Source organism: Mesoplodon mirus, assembly GCF_964341445.2.
Source record: "Mesoplodon mirus genome assembly, chromosome: 9".
In the NCBI taxonomy this organism is placed as follows: Eukaryota; Metazoa; Chordata; class Mammalia; order Artiodactyla; family Ziphiidae; genus Mesoplodon; species Mesoplodon mirus.
In genome coordinates, this window is record NC_138985.1 from 63,264,533 (window position 1) to 63,280,233 (window position 15,701).

General features: G+C 34.4%; 1 protein-coding gene across 12 annotated transcripts in view; it reads right to left on the reverse strand.

Annotated features, from left to right (window-relative positions):
• The window catches only part of ADAM22 (ADAM metallopeptidase domain 22), a 244,763-nt gene that overhangs the window by 66,210 nt on the left and 162,852 nt on the right, over nucleotides 1-15,701 (reverse strand). For all 12 annotated transcript variants that reach the window (XM_082631935.1, XM_082631936.1, XM_082631931.1 and 9 more), the window contains exons 8-14: nucleotides 14,462-14,532; nucleotides 11,101-11,175; nucleotides 9,098-9,169; nucleotides 8,119-8,285; nucleotides 6,585-6,669; nucleotides 5,473-5,563; nucleotides 3,915-3,966 (exon numbers count right to left, since the gene is read on the reverse strand). In XM_082631935.1, the coding sequence (XP_082488061.1) occupies nucleotides 3,915-3,966; nucleotides 5,473-5,563; nucleotides 6,585-6,669; nucleotides 8,119-8,285; nucleotides 9,098-9,169; nucleotides 11,101-11,175; nucleotides 14,462-14,532 (613 nt within the window). The remainder of the gene's footprint in view (nucleotides 1-3,914; nucleotides 3,967-5,472; nucleotides 5,564-6,584; nucleotides 6,670-8,118; nucleotides 8,286-9,097; nucleotides 9,170-11,100; nucleotides 11,176-14,461; nucleotides 14,533-15,701) is intronic.

Sequence of the window (15,701 nt, forward strand, 5' to 3'; positions counted from 1 at the left end):
GACCAGATGGCTTCACAGGCGAATTCTATCAAGCATTTAGAGAAGAGCTAACACCTATCCTTCTGAAACTCTTCCAAAATATAGCAGAGGGAGGAACACTCCCAAACTCATTCTACGAGGCCACCATCACCTTGATACCAAAACCAGACAAGGATGTCACAAAGAAAGAAAACTACAGGCCAATATCACTGATGAACATAGATGCAAAAATCCTCAACAAAATACTAGCAAACAGAATCCAACAGCACATTAAAAGGATCATACACCATGATCAAGTGGGGTTTATTCCAGGAATGCAAGGATTCTTCAATATACGCAAATCAATCAACGTGATACACCATATTAACAAATTGAAGGAGAAAAACCATATGATCATCTCAATAGATGCAGAGAAAGCTTTTGACAAAATTCAACACCCATTTATGATAAAAACCCTGCAGAAAGTAGGCATAGAGGGAACTTTCCTCAACATAATAAAGGCCATATATGACAAACCCACAGCCAGCATCGTCCTCAATGGTGAAAAACTGAAACCATTTCCACTAAGATCAGGAACAAGACAAGGCTGCCCATTCTCACCACTCTTATTCAACCTAGTTTTGGAAGTTTTAGCCACAGCAATCAGAGAAGAAAAGGAAATAAAAGGAATCCAAATCGGAAAAGAAGAAGTAAAGCTGTCACTGTTTGCAGATGACATGATACTATACATAGAGAATCCTAAAGATGCTACCAGAAAACTACTAGAGTTAATCAATGAATTTGGTCAAGTTGCAGGATACAAAATTAATGCACAGAAATCTCTGGCATTCCTATATACTAATGATGAAAAATCTGAAAGTGAAATGAAGGAAACACTCCCATTTACCACTGCAACAAAAAGAATAAAATATCTAGGAATAAACCTACCTAAGGAGACAAAAGACCTGTATGCAGAAAAGTATAAGACACTGATGAAAGAAATTAAAGATGATACAAATAGATGGAGAGATGTACCATGTTCTTGGATTGGAAGAATCAACATTGTGAAAATGACTCTACTACCCAAAGCAATCTACAGATTCAATGCAATCCCTATCAAACTACCACTGGCATTTTTCACAGAACTAGAACAAAAAATTTCACAATTTGTATGGAAACACAAAAGACCCCGAATAGCCAAAGCAATCTTGAGAACGAATAATGGAGCTGGAGGAATCAGGCTCCCTGACTTCAGACTATACTACAAAGCTACAGTAATCAAGACAGTATGGTACTGGCACAAAAACAGAAAGATAGATCAATGGAACAGGATAGAAAGCCCAGAGATAAACCCACACACATATGGTCACCTTATTTTTCATAAAGGAGGCAAGAATATACAATAGAGAAATCAAAGCCTCTTCAGTAAGTGGTGCTGGGAAAACTGGACAGCTACATGTAAAAGAATGAAATTAGAACACTCCCTAACACCATACACAAAAATAAACTCAAAATGGATTAAAGACCTATATGTAAGGCCAGACACTATCAAACTCTTAGAGGAACACATAGGCAGAACACTCTATGACATAAATCACAGCAAGATCCTTTTTGACCCACCTCCTAGAGAAATGGAAATAAAGACAAAAATAAACACATGGGACCTAATGAAACTTAAAAGCTTTTGCACAGCAAAGGAAACCATAAACAAGACCAAAAGACAACCCTCAGAATGGGAGAAAATATTTGCAAATGAAGCAACTGACAAAGGATTAATCTCCAAAATTTATAAGCAGCTCATGCAGCTCAATAACAAAAAAACAAACAACCCAATCCAAAAATGGGCAGAAGACCTAAATAGACATTTCTCCACAGAAGATATACAGACTGCCAACAAACACATGAAAGGATGCTCAACACCTTTACTCATTAGAGAATTGCAAATCAAAACTACAATGAGATATCATCTCACACCAGTCAGAATGGCCATCATCAAAAAATCTAGAAAAAATAAATGCTGGAGAGGGTGTGGAAAAAAGGGAACACTCTTGCACTGCTGGTGGGAATGTGAATTGGTACAGCCACTATGGAGAACGGTATGGAGGTTCCTTAAAAAACTACAAATAGAACTACCATATGACCCAGCAATCCCACTACTGGGCATATACCCTGAGAAAACCATAATTCAAAAAGAGACATGTACCAAAATGTTCATAGCAGCCCTATTTACAATAGCCCGGAGATGGAAACAACCTAAGTGTCCATCATCGGATGAATGGATAAAGAAGATGTGGCACATATATACAATGGAATATTACTCAGCCATAAAAAGAAATGAAATTGAGCTATTTGTAATGAGGTGGATAGACCTAGAGTCTGTCATACAGAGTGAAGTAAGTCAGAAAGAGAAAGACAAATACTGTATGCTAACACATATATATGGAATTTAAGAAAAAAAAATGTCATGAAGAACATAGGGGTAAGACAGGAATAAAGACACAGACCTACTAGAGAATGGACTTGAGGATATGGGGAGGGGGAAGGGTAAGCTGTGACAAAGTGAAAGAGCGGCATGGACATATATACACTACCAAACGTAAGGTAGATAGCTAGTGGGAAGCAGCCGCATAGCACAGGGAGATCAGCTCGGTGCCTTGTGACCGCCTGGAGGGGTGGGATAGGGAGGGTGGGAGGGAGACGCAAAAGGGAGGGGATATGGAAACATATGTATATGTATAACTGATTAAATTTGTTATAAGGCAAAAAATTAAAAAAAAAAAAAAAGTCTTTGATCAAACTACAACAAGGTACCACCTCACACTAGTCAAAATGGCCATCTTTAAAAAATTTACGAATAACAAATGCTGGAGAGGGTGTGGAGAAAAGGGAACCCTCCTACACTGTTGATGGGTGCAGCCACTCTGGAAAACATTATGGAGGTTCCTCAATAAACTAAAAATAGAATTACCATATGATCCAGCAATCCCACTCCTAGGTGTATATCCAGACAAAACTATAATTCAAAAAGATACATGCACCCCAATGTTCACAGCAGCACTATTTACAATAGCCAAGACATGGAAACAACCTAAATGTCCATCAACAGATGAACAGATTAAAAAGATGTGGTAATATATACAATGGAATACTACTCAGCCATTAAAAAGAACGAAATAATGCCATTTGCCGCAACATGGATGCAACTAGAGATTATCATTCTGAGTGAAGTAAGTCAGAAAGATACAGACAAATACCATATAATACCACTTATATGTGGAATCTAAAATATGATACAAAGGAACTTATCTACAAAACAGAAACAGACTCACAGACATAGAGAACAGACTTGGGGATGCCGGGGGGAAGGGGATGGAGGAAGGATGGATTGGAAGTTTGGGATTAGCAGATGCAAACTATTATATATAGAATGGATAAACAACAAGGTCCTACTGTATAGCAAAGAGAACTATATTCAATATCCTATAATAAACCACAATGGAAAAAATATGAAAAAGAATGTATATATGTATGTATACCTGAATCACTTTGCTGTACAGCAGAAATTAATGCAACACTGTAAATCAACTATACTTCAATAAATTTTTTTAAAAAGAAAGAAATGTTTTTAAAAAATTATTATATTTACCTGAAGTTGGTGGAATCATATATCCTGCATGCCCCTGACTCACCACATTTCAAATTCCCCCAGCCAAAAAAAAATCTTTGACCTACTAGCTTAAAGGACAGCAATTGTTTTCATAAATAAGAGACTATTTTGTGAAAATATATTCCCTACAGAGCCATTGAGAATATCTACTTCCGATTTTAAATGCCTGTGGTAAGGTTCCAGGCACATAAGTTTCCAGGAACTAAGTTATTGAGTGTCATCCTCCTAAGAAGACAACAGCACAGCAGAGAAAGGAACAGTGAGTTATTTTTAAATAGAAGAGGCTCACCCAGTGTCTCCCATTATGCATCCAGACCACGTGTCCTCACATTTACACTCACCTAAGAGAAAATGAATACACATGCCTTGTTACAAAGTGAAAACAGGTGCATTAGAGTAGTTACTATTTTAAAAGGTATATGTTCTGTTTTATGTAATGCATAACAACAAAAATCTATTGTACTTTGACCCTATCGAGATTATATAATTTTTACTAAAATAAAATCTTTTCATATTTTAACAAGTGGCTATATTTTTAAAGCACTCACTTAAAATGGCTTAACAATCAAATACCAATGAAATAGTGATGTACCACTACAGGATTCTGGTTTCATAGGCCTTTATGGGAATTCTAACAATTTCTCATCCATTTTTAAAACCTCTGCACCCAAGGCTTCTGGTAGAAGCCAGTATAGTATATTGGTTAAGCAAAAGGGCCTCAGAATCAGAAATACCTAGGTTCAAAATCAGGGTATACCACTTAATATATGTGTAATCTTGGAGACATTACCCTTTTAAGATCTAGTCACTTTATCTGTAAAATGGGAGCTGATAATGAATATCTTGCAGGATTATCTTGAGGATTAAATGAGCATCTAGACGTATATAATTCTGGCATTCAATTATCTGTTATATAATGGATACTTCATAAATGGTAATAGTTGTAGTTAATATAAACAATCATATTTATAATATCTGTTACTAAAATAATACAATAAATATGATTATAATCAACTTACTCCAAATATATAGTGTTTAACCATTCCTGGTAAAGTAACTTTACCTACTTGGGAAAATATATTCATCATAGATGCTAAACCTAGCATATTTTACTAGGCCCGTATTTTATTAAGCCCTTTATCAGGTCTGATCCTGGCAGGCAAATTCTACCTCTGTGGCAATACTAAAAGATGTTTTAAATAAACTGTAATAAAGTAGTATGCCTTATGAATATCTTATATTAGTATAGGCTTAGTGGAAATGCTTGGGTTTTGGAGTCACACAGACCCACCTCTATAACCTACCTTGTGAACTTAATGCAATTTACTTCTAAGTTTATTCATTCAACGACACTGGTTTGAACACTTCCTACGTGTCAGGCTCTGTTCTTAGCACTGGGATACATAACTAATCAAAATAAAGGGCCCTTTCTTCAGGAAGCTCACATTCTAGCACAGGAGATAGTCAATAAATAATAAACCTGAAAAGCAAATGACTTATTTGGTACAAAAATACAGAAAAAAAACAACAGTATGCCTTAAACCTATATGCCCAGACCATTTAAAATTACCAAACTGAATTTATGTCCTTTTTTAGATTAAATTCAACTGTGAATTTAACATCACCTGGCTTTAAATATTTACTATACATGGAGGAAATTCATCTGTAGTGTAAATATTAACATTTGTATTACTTTTGGGAAAAAAAATTTTTGTGTCCTGGATATCTTTATATTATCACTTAAACTCTTCTGATCTATCAACTGAATTAAAGAATTTCATTCTCTAAAATATTTTTCAGATAGTCTACTTCAAATACAACTAAACCACACATGTATTTAAACTTACCACTTGCTAACTTTCTTTTGTCTGAGATAATACCAATATTATGGGCTAACGACTGGGCAAGTGTAACTGCCATTAAATCTGTTTTCCCAAACTGAAAGACAAAAACAAAAATAAAATACTTGTAAATGCAAATTATTTTTTATTTAAGATGGGCCAGAGAAAATGTCACAATATAATTGAAAATAAGTAATTTCTAAGCATTTTATTTAGCAGAGGTTAAACACATAATAGCTAGTGCTGAACTACTAAGCATTTGGGAAGAAGTAATAAGAAATAAATCCATGTTTGACTAAGTCTTACAGAGAAGACTAGAAGCCAGGGAATCATCGACTTTCGGATTTGGAAACTTACATCTAATTTTGAGCCCAAATTTCACTGGTGACATTCCTGAAAAACTGAATACTTGTACCACAGTTAAGCCAGTCTTTCAGATAAGAGAAAATAAAATAAATGTATAATTTATTTGGAACTTGTTCATCCTTGTGTGTCCACTAGCACTCCTAAAATCCCCAAACTGAATAGAACTTGGCTTCAGAAAACCAATGGTATGAGTCATAGGAAATGGTGATGATCTTTGGCCACAAGAAACTTGAAAAGACCTAGGGATATTTTTTTCGATATGCAGCCTCCCAAAGATTCAGGTATTTTTCTTTTAGATCACTTCCATCAGGTTTAGTGCCCTAGGGGTAGAAGTAACCCTTTGGAAAACATAGTCTGTTTTTTCCTCCAAAAATTTGCCAAATATTGAGGAAGAAAATTTTCAATTGAGTTCTTAAGTAGTAACCCAGTGCTTCAGGGAATTACTCAATTCTCTGGAAAAACAGTCAACGTGATAAATAGGGCCTTATTTTCAATAAAGGTAAAGGTAAAGATTTTCTCTATCTAATCTGTATATAGCTAAACCTGGAAGTTATTCTAAGTAGGACATGAACAGAATTATCCGATATTATCTTTCCTATTTCCCTATTCTGGCCTCTGGCACTAACCATGTTGGTTGTTAATAAAATAACAATATCTGGAGTATGTGGAATACTGAGAAACTGTCCCTTAAATATTAGGAAAACATCATCAGCCATCATATCACTTTGTATCTTACAGATGTTCACACCTACTTCATTCACGCCTCCTCCTTTCAGCAACGAGCAAATCCCACCAATATAAGCTGCCCCGCTCCGGCTACTCTCAAATTGACTTCCCCTTTCAGAAAAGGAAATGAAAAAGGCTTACTGCTGACAGTCCACATATCATAGCACCTCTCATTATTAATTTACCACACTTATTTTTCTCAATGCACATACATTTCTCTACTATATACTCCTGAGGTAAGGGAGGAATATGAAAATTGTTTGCATGCATAACCAAAGGAAAAGGTTTCTGAGGAATGTTTCCCCACATGATCAATAAATATCTTAAATAGAACTATACCTATGAAAAAAAGGATCTCTAACATGAGGTACACTTATGTGGTATTTCCATCAAAAATGCATATAACTTGAATCTCATAGTGAGAAAACATCAGACATTCTCACAATGAGGAACATTCTATAAAATAACTGGCCTATACTCTTCAAAAATGTTAACCTCAAAAGAGACAAAGAAAGGCTGAGGAAATATTTCAGATTAAAGGAAAGTAAAGAGACATGACGATTAAATGTAATGTGTGATCCTGGATTTGGGCAAGGGTTGGGGGGTAGCTATAAAACATTATTGAAACAATTGGTGAAATCTGAATATAGACAGTGGGTTAGATAAAAACATTGTACGAATGTTAAATTTTCTGGTTTTGACAGTTTACTGTGGTTATATAAGAGAATGTCTTTATTCTTAGGGAATATATATAAGTATTTAGTAGTAAAGGCCCAGTAAGTAAATGTCTCCAACTTACTCTCAAATAGTTCAGGAAAAAAAACAAAAAAAGACACTGATAGATAGATAGATGCAAGGAAGGAAGAAGGATAGAAAGAAGAAAATCATAAAACAAATGGGATAAAATGTTAACAATTGATGAATCTGGGTAAAGGGCATATGGTATTTCCTTGTATTATTCTTGCAACTTTTCTGTAAATTTGAAATTGTGTAAAATAAAAAGTTACCTCAAAAATACTCTTTCACTTCCATTTGTAACTTTCTTCAACAGCTCTGGCTTTAGATAGTAGGTTTTTAAATTGCTGCAATTTATGATTTGCTCTTACATCAAATATGCAGGTTACCCCCCAGAAAAACCATAAGAGTAAGAAAAAATAAAAAATAAAATGTACCCTAGGTATACTAAGCTCTCCCCTTAGACCAAAAACAAAGATAACATTAACATTTAAAAGACAGCAACTTTAAAGATATATAATAATCTGTTGTTAAGAATACTCCTTATGAGAATTAATAGTACTTTCATTCAGTAAATGCTCTGATTAAATCTCTTGAAAAAAATTATATGAAATGTACATGCAATAATAAAATAACTCAAAATTAAATCTATTGAATATTCGTGACAGTTTCAAACAATCTGTACTCTAAAACTTCTTTCAAATATATCTGCCACATCAAATCCTAATTGCATTATGCAGTAGAAAGAATACATCTTATCCACAAGTAATAGAGTATTCAACATGGAATAAAAAAAAGTAATAAATCATTACAAAAGTTACGTACGAAAAAAGGTGAACTGCATCACTTTTCTCTTTGATAAAATCCCTCCTGTATTTCATAAATTCACGTAGGGTGATGAATGGATTTTCAGATATGGCAAACTTGTTGTCAGCAGCCCAGGTTTCCATGGCAACCAATACTATCCTTGTCTTAAGTTGGTCTTTATATATCTAGAATATTAACAAAATGAACACACCAGCTATACATGTGGTAAAAATCAACTGATTGATAAACAGGACTACAAAGCTCCTTTTATGGAAACTCCTCGAGTTTTAGCTAAATGTGAGAAATTCCACTGTTTTTAGGGGAGATCATTGTTTTTCTAACTTACATGCATTTCCCTTGAGTAATAGAAAATCCAATTGTTTACCAAGTCATAACCAAAGAATAGAGTACTAGTAGAAACAAAATATTGCTTTTTGACAAATCTTTGCACCCTTACTCAAGGTTCTCCCAGAGTCCATTTTCTGGCACCCTATAAGATTCACACTAGCAAAAAGTGGAACACTCATGAAGGAGACAATTTCTGTACACCCTAGCTGGCCCTAATTAAACTCATGGGGAAGGTACTGGCATTGCCTTGTCGGGAAGATTTGGAAAGTAGTTTCAGTAGAATTATTTAGTTGCATCTTTCCCACGGCACCAGGCACTCTTTTGAAAAGGCACAACTGTTTCTCCATTGCTAGAAGTACACTGTGAATATCTTTGTTAGGGGCTACGACTCAACCTTTTCTTTTCCAGTGTGAAAAATACAGGAAAAAAACTTAAGGCATAAAGCTGTAACTCTGACCACTTCCTTTTATCATTTTCCCAGCCAGAGATCAAAGTTAATAAAGTTCATGGCAAAGTTACCAGGGACTTAACAGGACACCTTGGCTAAAGTGCAATTTAGGGCAGTGAAAATATAAGAACATTATCCAACTTATTAGCAATCAGGAGATAAATTTCCTCTGTGGCAATACTGAATCGGGTTCATACTTACTAAATCCGCAATGTTCACCACAGATTTCGCATAGGTATTGGTAAGTACCACTGAAAGCCGATGTTTTTTAAACTGAAAACAAAAGAAAACAAGTGAAGGGCTTCAAGATCATCAGCAAATACTCATCTCAGCAGAGGAAATATGGTGTAATTGAAAGGCCTCTAAAGCTTTCTGTAAAAACTGCAAGTTGACACCTAGTTCTTTAGATGCTGCGTAGTCTGAGGCAACGCTCCTAAAAGTTTGAGGCCTTACCTCACTTTGAGGTAAAGTAGAAAACACCCATTCCATCCATTTCAAAAGTTTATTTTTTATCACAAGATTGTTATTCAAAATGATAAAACACATGAAAGTTGTTGATAAATTGCAAGACATACAAATAAAGGTAGGGTGAAAGCCAGAAAAACTGAATGTGAATAATGCTAAAAGTATAAAAAGTTCCACAAGACTTACTCAGTAAAGAGAAGAAAGCCCTAATGGTCATGAGGAGGTAGCTCATAGGCTTGATGTGAATAACATATATCTTTGGTTTGGCCTCAATTCTGTTTTAAAAATCAGGAAATATCATGATTTCTGGCTTCACTCAAAATTAGTATCCCCACATGGTAATAACTGGCAAGGGCTGAGAAGCAGACTCTCCCATTGGGCAGACCATATGATTTCTCTTTTTCCACAGGCCTCACCCCTCCCTATTGTTTTATACCTGGCTCACTTTATTTGAATTATCTGCTACAGATGCTCACAGACATCTGAATTTATGATATCCTAAAATGTCTAAAATATGTGTTCTTGCAACTTATTTTTATTCTGTAAAAATCTCAGGAAAAAGTAACATTCACGAAATCAAATCAGTAGGAAAAGAGAACTTAGTCCTACCCTGAACAAGGAAGAAACACTCAATAATAATAATTATTATTAATTAATAATTAATAATCAATGTTATTAGTTTAATCATATTTAAATAAATGACACATTTTCCCCCAAATAAATAATTCAAAGTAAATTAAACTGTATGTGTACCTGAAATTAAGTAAAATTCAGCAACGTGCATCACTGAATATTTTTAGTTTAAAACTCTGCCCATGAATTGAGTATACAATATGCTCATGAACTGAATATACAACATGCCCATGAATTGAGTACGAAAAAAACCTGATTCAACAAAAAAGGAAGTTTGGCTAGGTTTTTATCCTAAAAATCTTCACTGCTTGGCTATATAAGCTTTTCTTTTTTTTTTAAGTTTTATTCTATATTGCAGCATATATTGATTAAGAATGTTGTGTTAGTTTTGGGTGTACAGTAAAGTGATTCAGTTATACTATACATGTATCTACTCTTTTTAAAATTCTTTTCCCATTTAGTTTATTACAGAATATTGAGCAGAGTTCCCTGTGCTATACAGTAGATCCTTGTTGGTTATCTATTTTAAATATAGTAGTGTGTACATGTCAATCCCAAACTCCCAATCTATCCCTCCCCTCCACCCTTTTCCCCTGGTAACCATAAGTTCATTCTCTAAGTCTGTGAGTTTGTTTCTGTTTTGTAAATAAGTTTATAAGCCTTTCCAAATGGTTTACTACATAGCAAGACAGAAATAGAAAAATTGCTTTCCATTTATTAGGATAAAGCTGTACACTGCAAACTAAAGAATCACATTATTGCTGCTTCACTTTTTCAATATAAAATGGAAGTTTCCCTTTTTTTTTTAACCTTGTGATTTTTGTAAGAGAAGATATTAGCCCCTACATTAACTAAGTGAATCCAAAGAGTTAACATTATGAGTCACAGAAATATTTTTGGAACCTCACAAAATACTGTTAATTACTTTACCTAAGAGTGTTTCCTACTTACAGGTTGTTGCTGGGTAACAGAGATGTTTCTTTATACATATACCTTCTCCAACTTACAACTTTACAGACTTCTTTCTTCTAAACATATTTCTGCACCCACTACTTTTACCCTAGGCACAGGCAAGTTCAAACAACACAAAATTCAGCAAATCCTACCATGAGATGATCATTCACAATCATCAGTTCAATATATTTGGTTTCGTCCTCTACGCTACGAGGATATCGACGAAGCTGCAATATAATAAAGGAAATAGCTCATAAATAAGCCTCCGATCTTGGCTATGGGAAACTTATGTTACATATTAGATTCTCAGATATTATCCCTCTTTTAGCTGAAAGTTTGCACTCTTTTACCAACCTCTCCCTACCTAGTTTCCCCCACTACCTAGTCCTTGGCAACCACTTTTTTACTCTGTCTCTATGAGGTTTTTTTTTTTTTAGATTCCACATGTAGGTGATATGATGCCATATTTGTCTTTCTCTGTTTGGCTTATTTCACTTAGCATAATGCCCTCCAGTTTCATCCATGTTGCCGCAAATGACAGGATTTCCTTCTTTATTAAGGCTGAGTAATATTCCATTATGTGTGTGTGTGTGTGTGTGTATACATTTTCTTTGTCCATTCATCCATTGATGGACACTTACATTGATAACACTATATTGTATAATTGAAATTTGCTAATAGAGTAGAATTTTAATGCTCTCACCAAAAAAAAAAAAAAAAAGGAAATACATAAGGTGATGGATATGTTAATTAAATCCATGGGGGGAATCCTTTCACAAATATAATGTATATCAAATCATCCTACTGTATACTTTAAATATCTTACATTTGTCAATTATACTTCAATAAAGCTGAAACAAAATTTTTGAATTAAAAATTTTTTTAATATGGGAGAAATAAACAAAACAAAATTTCCTCTTTTATTTATTTAGTATTTTTTTCATTTTCATCAATTTACTTAGTTTTTGAGTGAGTAATAAATTTGCATGGTTCAAAAATTAAAGAATTATGAAAAGGTATAGGATGAAAATTCTCCTCTCACCTCTGTCCCCCATCTACCAATTGTTACTCCTTCCCCCACAATGGGTACAGCACAGTTACTGGTTTCTTCCAGAAATATTTATGCATATAAAATCAAATATGAGATATATTTTATTTTGTACTTCCATTTATCTCCTTCTCTTTTGCATCAGGCTATTTTCATTTAACAGTATATCTTGGAGATTATAACAAATGGTTTAAGCTCCTGAGAATCTCTGAGAGTTCTACATAGGGAGTGGAATGATTGACGCTTTTACTATATAATCTCCAAATCAGGCTTTGAGACATGCCCCTTCTGCTGATAGGGCTCAGAGGATGTCCCAAGTGATATATAGGAGCTCTGTTAGGATAGTTTGGAGAGCTCTCAGGCAGTCTTTGGTTACCCAGTGCAGCTATATCTGTCTGTTCAACCACAAATTTTCTCCACCTTCAACATCATGACCAATGAATGGTACTGTCAAGAGCCACGAAGGCAGCCACATCCTTTAGTTCTCTGCAATTAGTCTATAGCACAATCTTTAACAAGATCTGCAAAATTAACTTTTTCCTTTGTGCCATACTTTGACACGCATTTATTTTTTCCATAATCTTTTTTGTTCACTTGCTCAAGGGCCATTTTTTCATAAGGGTATACAATCAAACCTAAAAAAATACATGAATGTTTGAGTATTGCATTTAAACTAAAATATTTCTGCCATGTGGATTTTGTTTCATTGCTAATCCATTCCCAAATTCTAAAAAACTTTACTTTTCAAAATCCCTTAAAACATCAAGTTAATAGGAAATAATAGACTATTATAATTCTGGTTTTGGAAACCAAAAAATAACATAAACTGTATCCACTGACAAGAGTTTTTTTAATGGATTTTTTACAGATGTAATACTAAAATAAAATTTATATCAATTATTAGAAATCAAATTCACAAATGTATACACAATAAAACATTTCTAGAAAAAAAAAGGATGTTGTTAGGATGATAGTATTTGCTTTGTTAATTGTGGTAGAGACCTGAGCCTTTCTAACAAGTATACTTATAACAAGTCCCAGTATTTTCTTAGTGTCAGAGAGTTGCCATATTGGCCACATGGTTTTATAACACCTCACCTCCAGGGTCCACAGCTTTCTCATAAAGAGAAATCAAGGGTTTGTCTGCTTAGCAAATGACTGGATGTTGCAGATGTTTACGAAGAACTTCAAGGATCATGTCAAAAGAAAATTATCCTATTCTCTTGGTTCTTAAGTCATGAAAGTAAATACTGATTCAAATTAAATCCTGACGGCAATTACTTTTATCTATTTAACTGGGCCTCAATATATGTGTACATTCACAAAATATATAGAGCACATAGTAGTAATTCATGGGACACAACAGCTTCTGAGAGGCAGTATGTAATGCATACATGGTTATAAGCACTGCTCTGAGACCAGACTTCTAGGTCAGAATCCCAGCTCCACCATTGGGTAACCCAATGTTACCCTGGGCAAGCTTCTTAAGCCTCTTATGTTTCAACGTCTTTATCAGTAAATTAGTGATAATATTAATAATAATTCCCTCCTCAAAAGATTGTTATGAGGATTAAGTATGTTAATACAATTGCACATGGTGAGTACTCAATAAAATTTAGGAATTATCATTCATATTAGAAATCTGTATGTAAACACATTTTATTTCATACTTACTGAATATATATTAAAAAGAAGATACCTCATTCCTTCAACGGCTTTATCTTACTAGAGATCTATTTCTCTCATCCTATTTTTATGCCATACACACACACTCATACCAACCACCACCACAACTGTCATAATATCTTAATTCTGATGACCAGAGTTCTTATTTTGTCTAAACTATTTACCAGCTCTACGATTCTGGGCAAGTCATTTGCACATTTCAGAGACATCATTTTTTTTGCTGTGAAAGGGGAATAATAGCACCTACTTCGTGTGGTTAAAAGCACTGTATGAACTGTTGTTATTATTAAGTTCAATACCCTTTGAACATTCATAAAGCAGACATTCGGATTTTATATCCTAGACTCCACAAAGTACTGATAGCTCAAGTGTGAAAATACCATTTTGTGGCTCCAAAACCTGATGGAGTCACTCTTAAGGGGGTATCTTTAAGGGGATAAATACAAGGACATGTACCACCCAAGTAGACTCCATGATGTGGTGTAAACAGGCAAGGAAAGAGGCCTATGGTAAAAAGAACCTAAGATGCCACAGCAGGGGCCTCATAATCCATCTGTATGATGAATGACCATATTGTCACCACTATGAGTCCTTTTGAGTCTATGAAATAATATGGCCCCAACTCCACTGCTCCTACAAATGCGTCACCCTTCTTGTTTACCACACTACAGCAAATGCCTGAACTAATTCTTATCTCTCACAGACTTCATGTAGATTAAATTGATTGGCAGTTGCCAAATGTTTTTAAAACATCATGACATATACCTGTGAATACATACCTGTCGTTTACTCCGTTTTGGTCTTGGCTTCAAAATAAATTTTGGTGGAGTGATATTTACTTGTTGGAATTCTAAAAGGAAATAAAAATAAATTAAATTTAACTTAGTGCATTTGCCAGCTTTCTTTCACGAAGGGTAATCAAAGTTTTACTAGCCCTTCTTAGTATAAATTATATAACTGTACTTTAATCATCAATGAGTATTATAATTTATAAATTACAGAATTATAACTAATTATGAATTTTATAATATATAATATTGTGCTTAATGAAAATACAGAACATTGATCTTAGTAACTGCATTCATATTAATACTAAATAAACATACCACGAAGGAATACAATTCAAAAAAAATCTCAAACATTATTCCTGTTCTAATTTATCTCAAAATTTTTCTCAAAATTCTCCTATAAATACCATCACATTTTTATGGGGAATTGTCTGAACAGCCACTCGACCTTCACTTCCACCACTGATCTTCACTAAAGAATGACACACCAAATGTTGGTGAAGATGTGGAACAGTTAGAACTCTCATATAATGCTGATGAGAGTATAAAATGATATAACCACTTTGGGAAAAGGTTCTGCAATTTCTCTTCCAACAGTAGTTCTCAAATTGTGATCCTGGACTAGTGGCATCAGCATTACCTGGGAACTTGGAAATGCAATTTCTCATAACCCACCCAAGGTATACTTAATCAAAACCTGTAGAAATTAGTGCAGCCACTACGGAAAACATTATGAAGGTTCATGAAAGAATTTAAAAGAGAAATACCATATGATTCAGCAATCCCACTTCTGGGTATATAGCCAAAGGAATTTAAATCAGGATCTCAAAGAAATATCTGTACTCCCATGTTCACTGCAGCATTATTAACAACAGTCAAGATACAGAAGCAACCTAAATGTCCATCAGTGGATGGGTGGATAAAGAAAATATGATATATACATACAATGGAATATTATTCAGCCTTAAAAAAGGAAATCCTGCCATTTGCTACAACATAGATGAACCTAGAGGACATTTTGTTAAGTGAAATAAGCTAGACACAGGAGGACAAATACTATATGATACCACTTATAGGAGGGATCTAAAATAGTCAAACTCAGAGAAACAGAGATTAGAATGGTAGTTGCCAGGGGCTGCGGGGAGGGGGATATAAGGAGTTATTAGTCAAAGTACACAAAGTTTCAGTTATACAAGATGAGTAAGTCCTAGAGATCTATTGTACAGCTTAG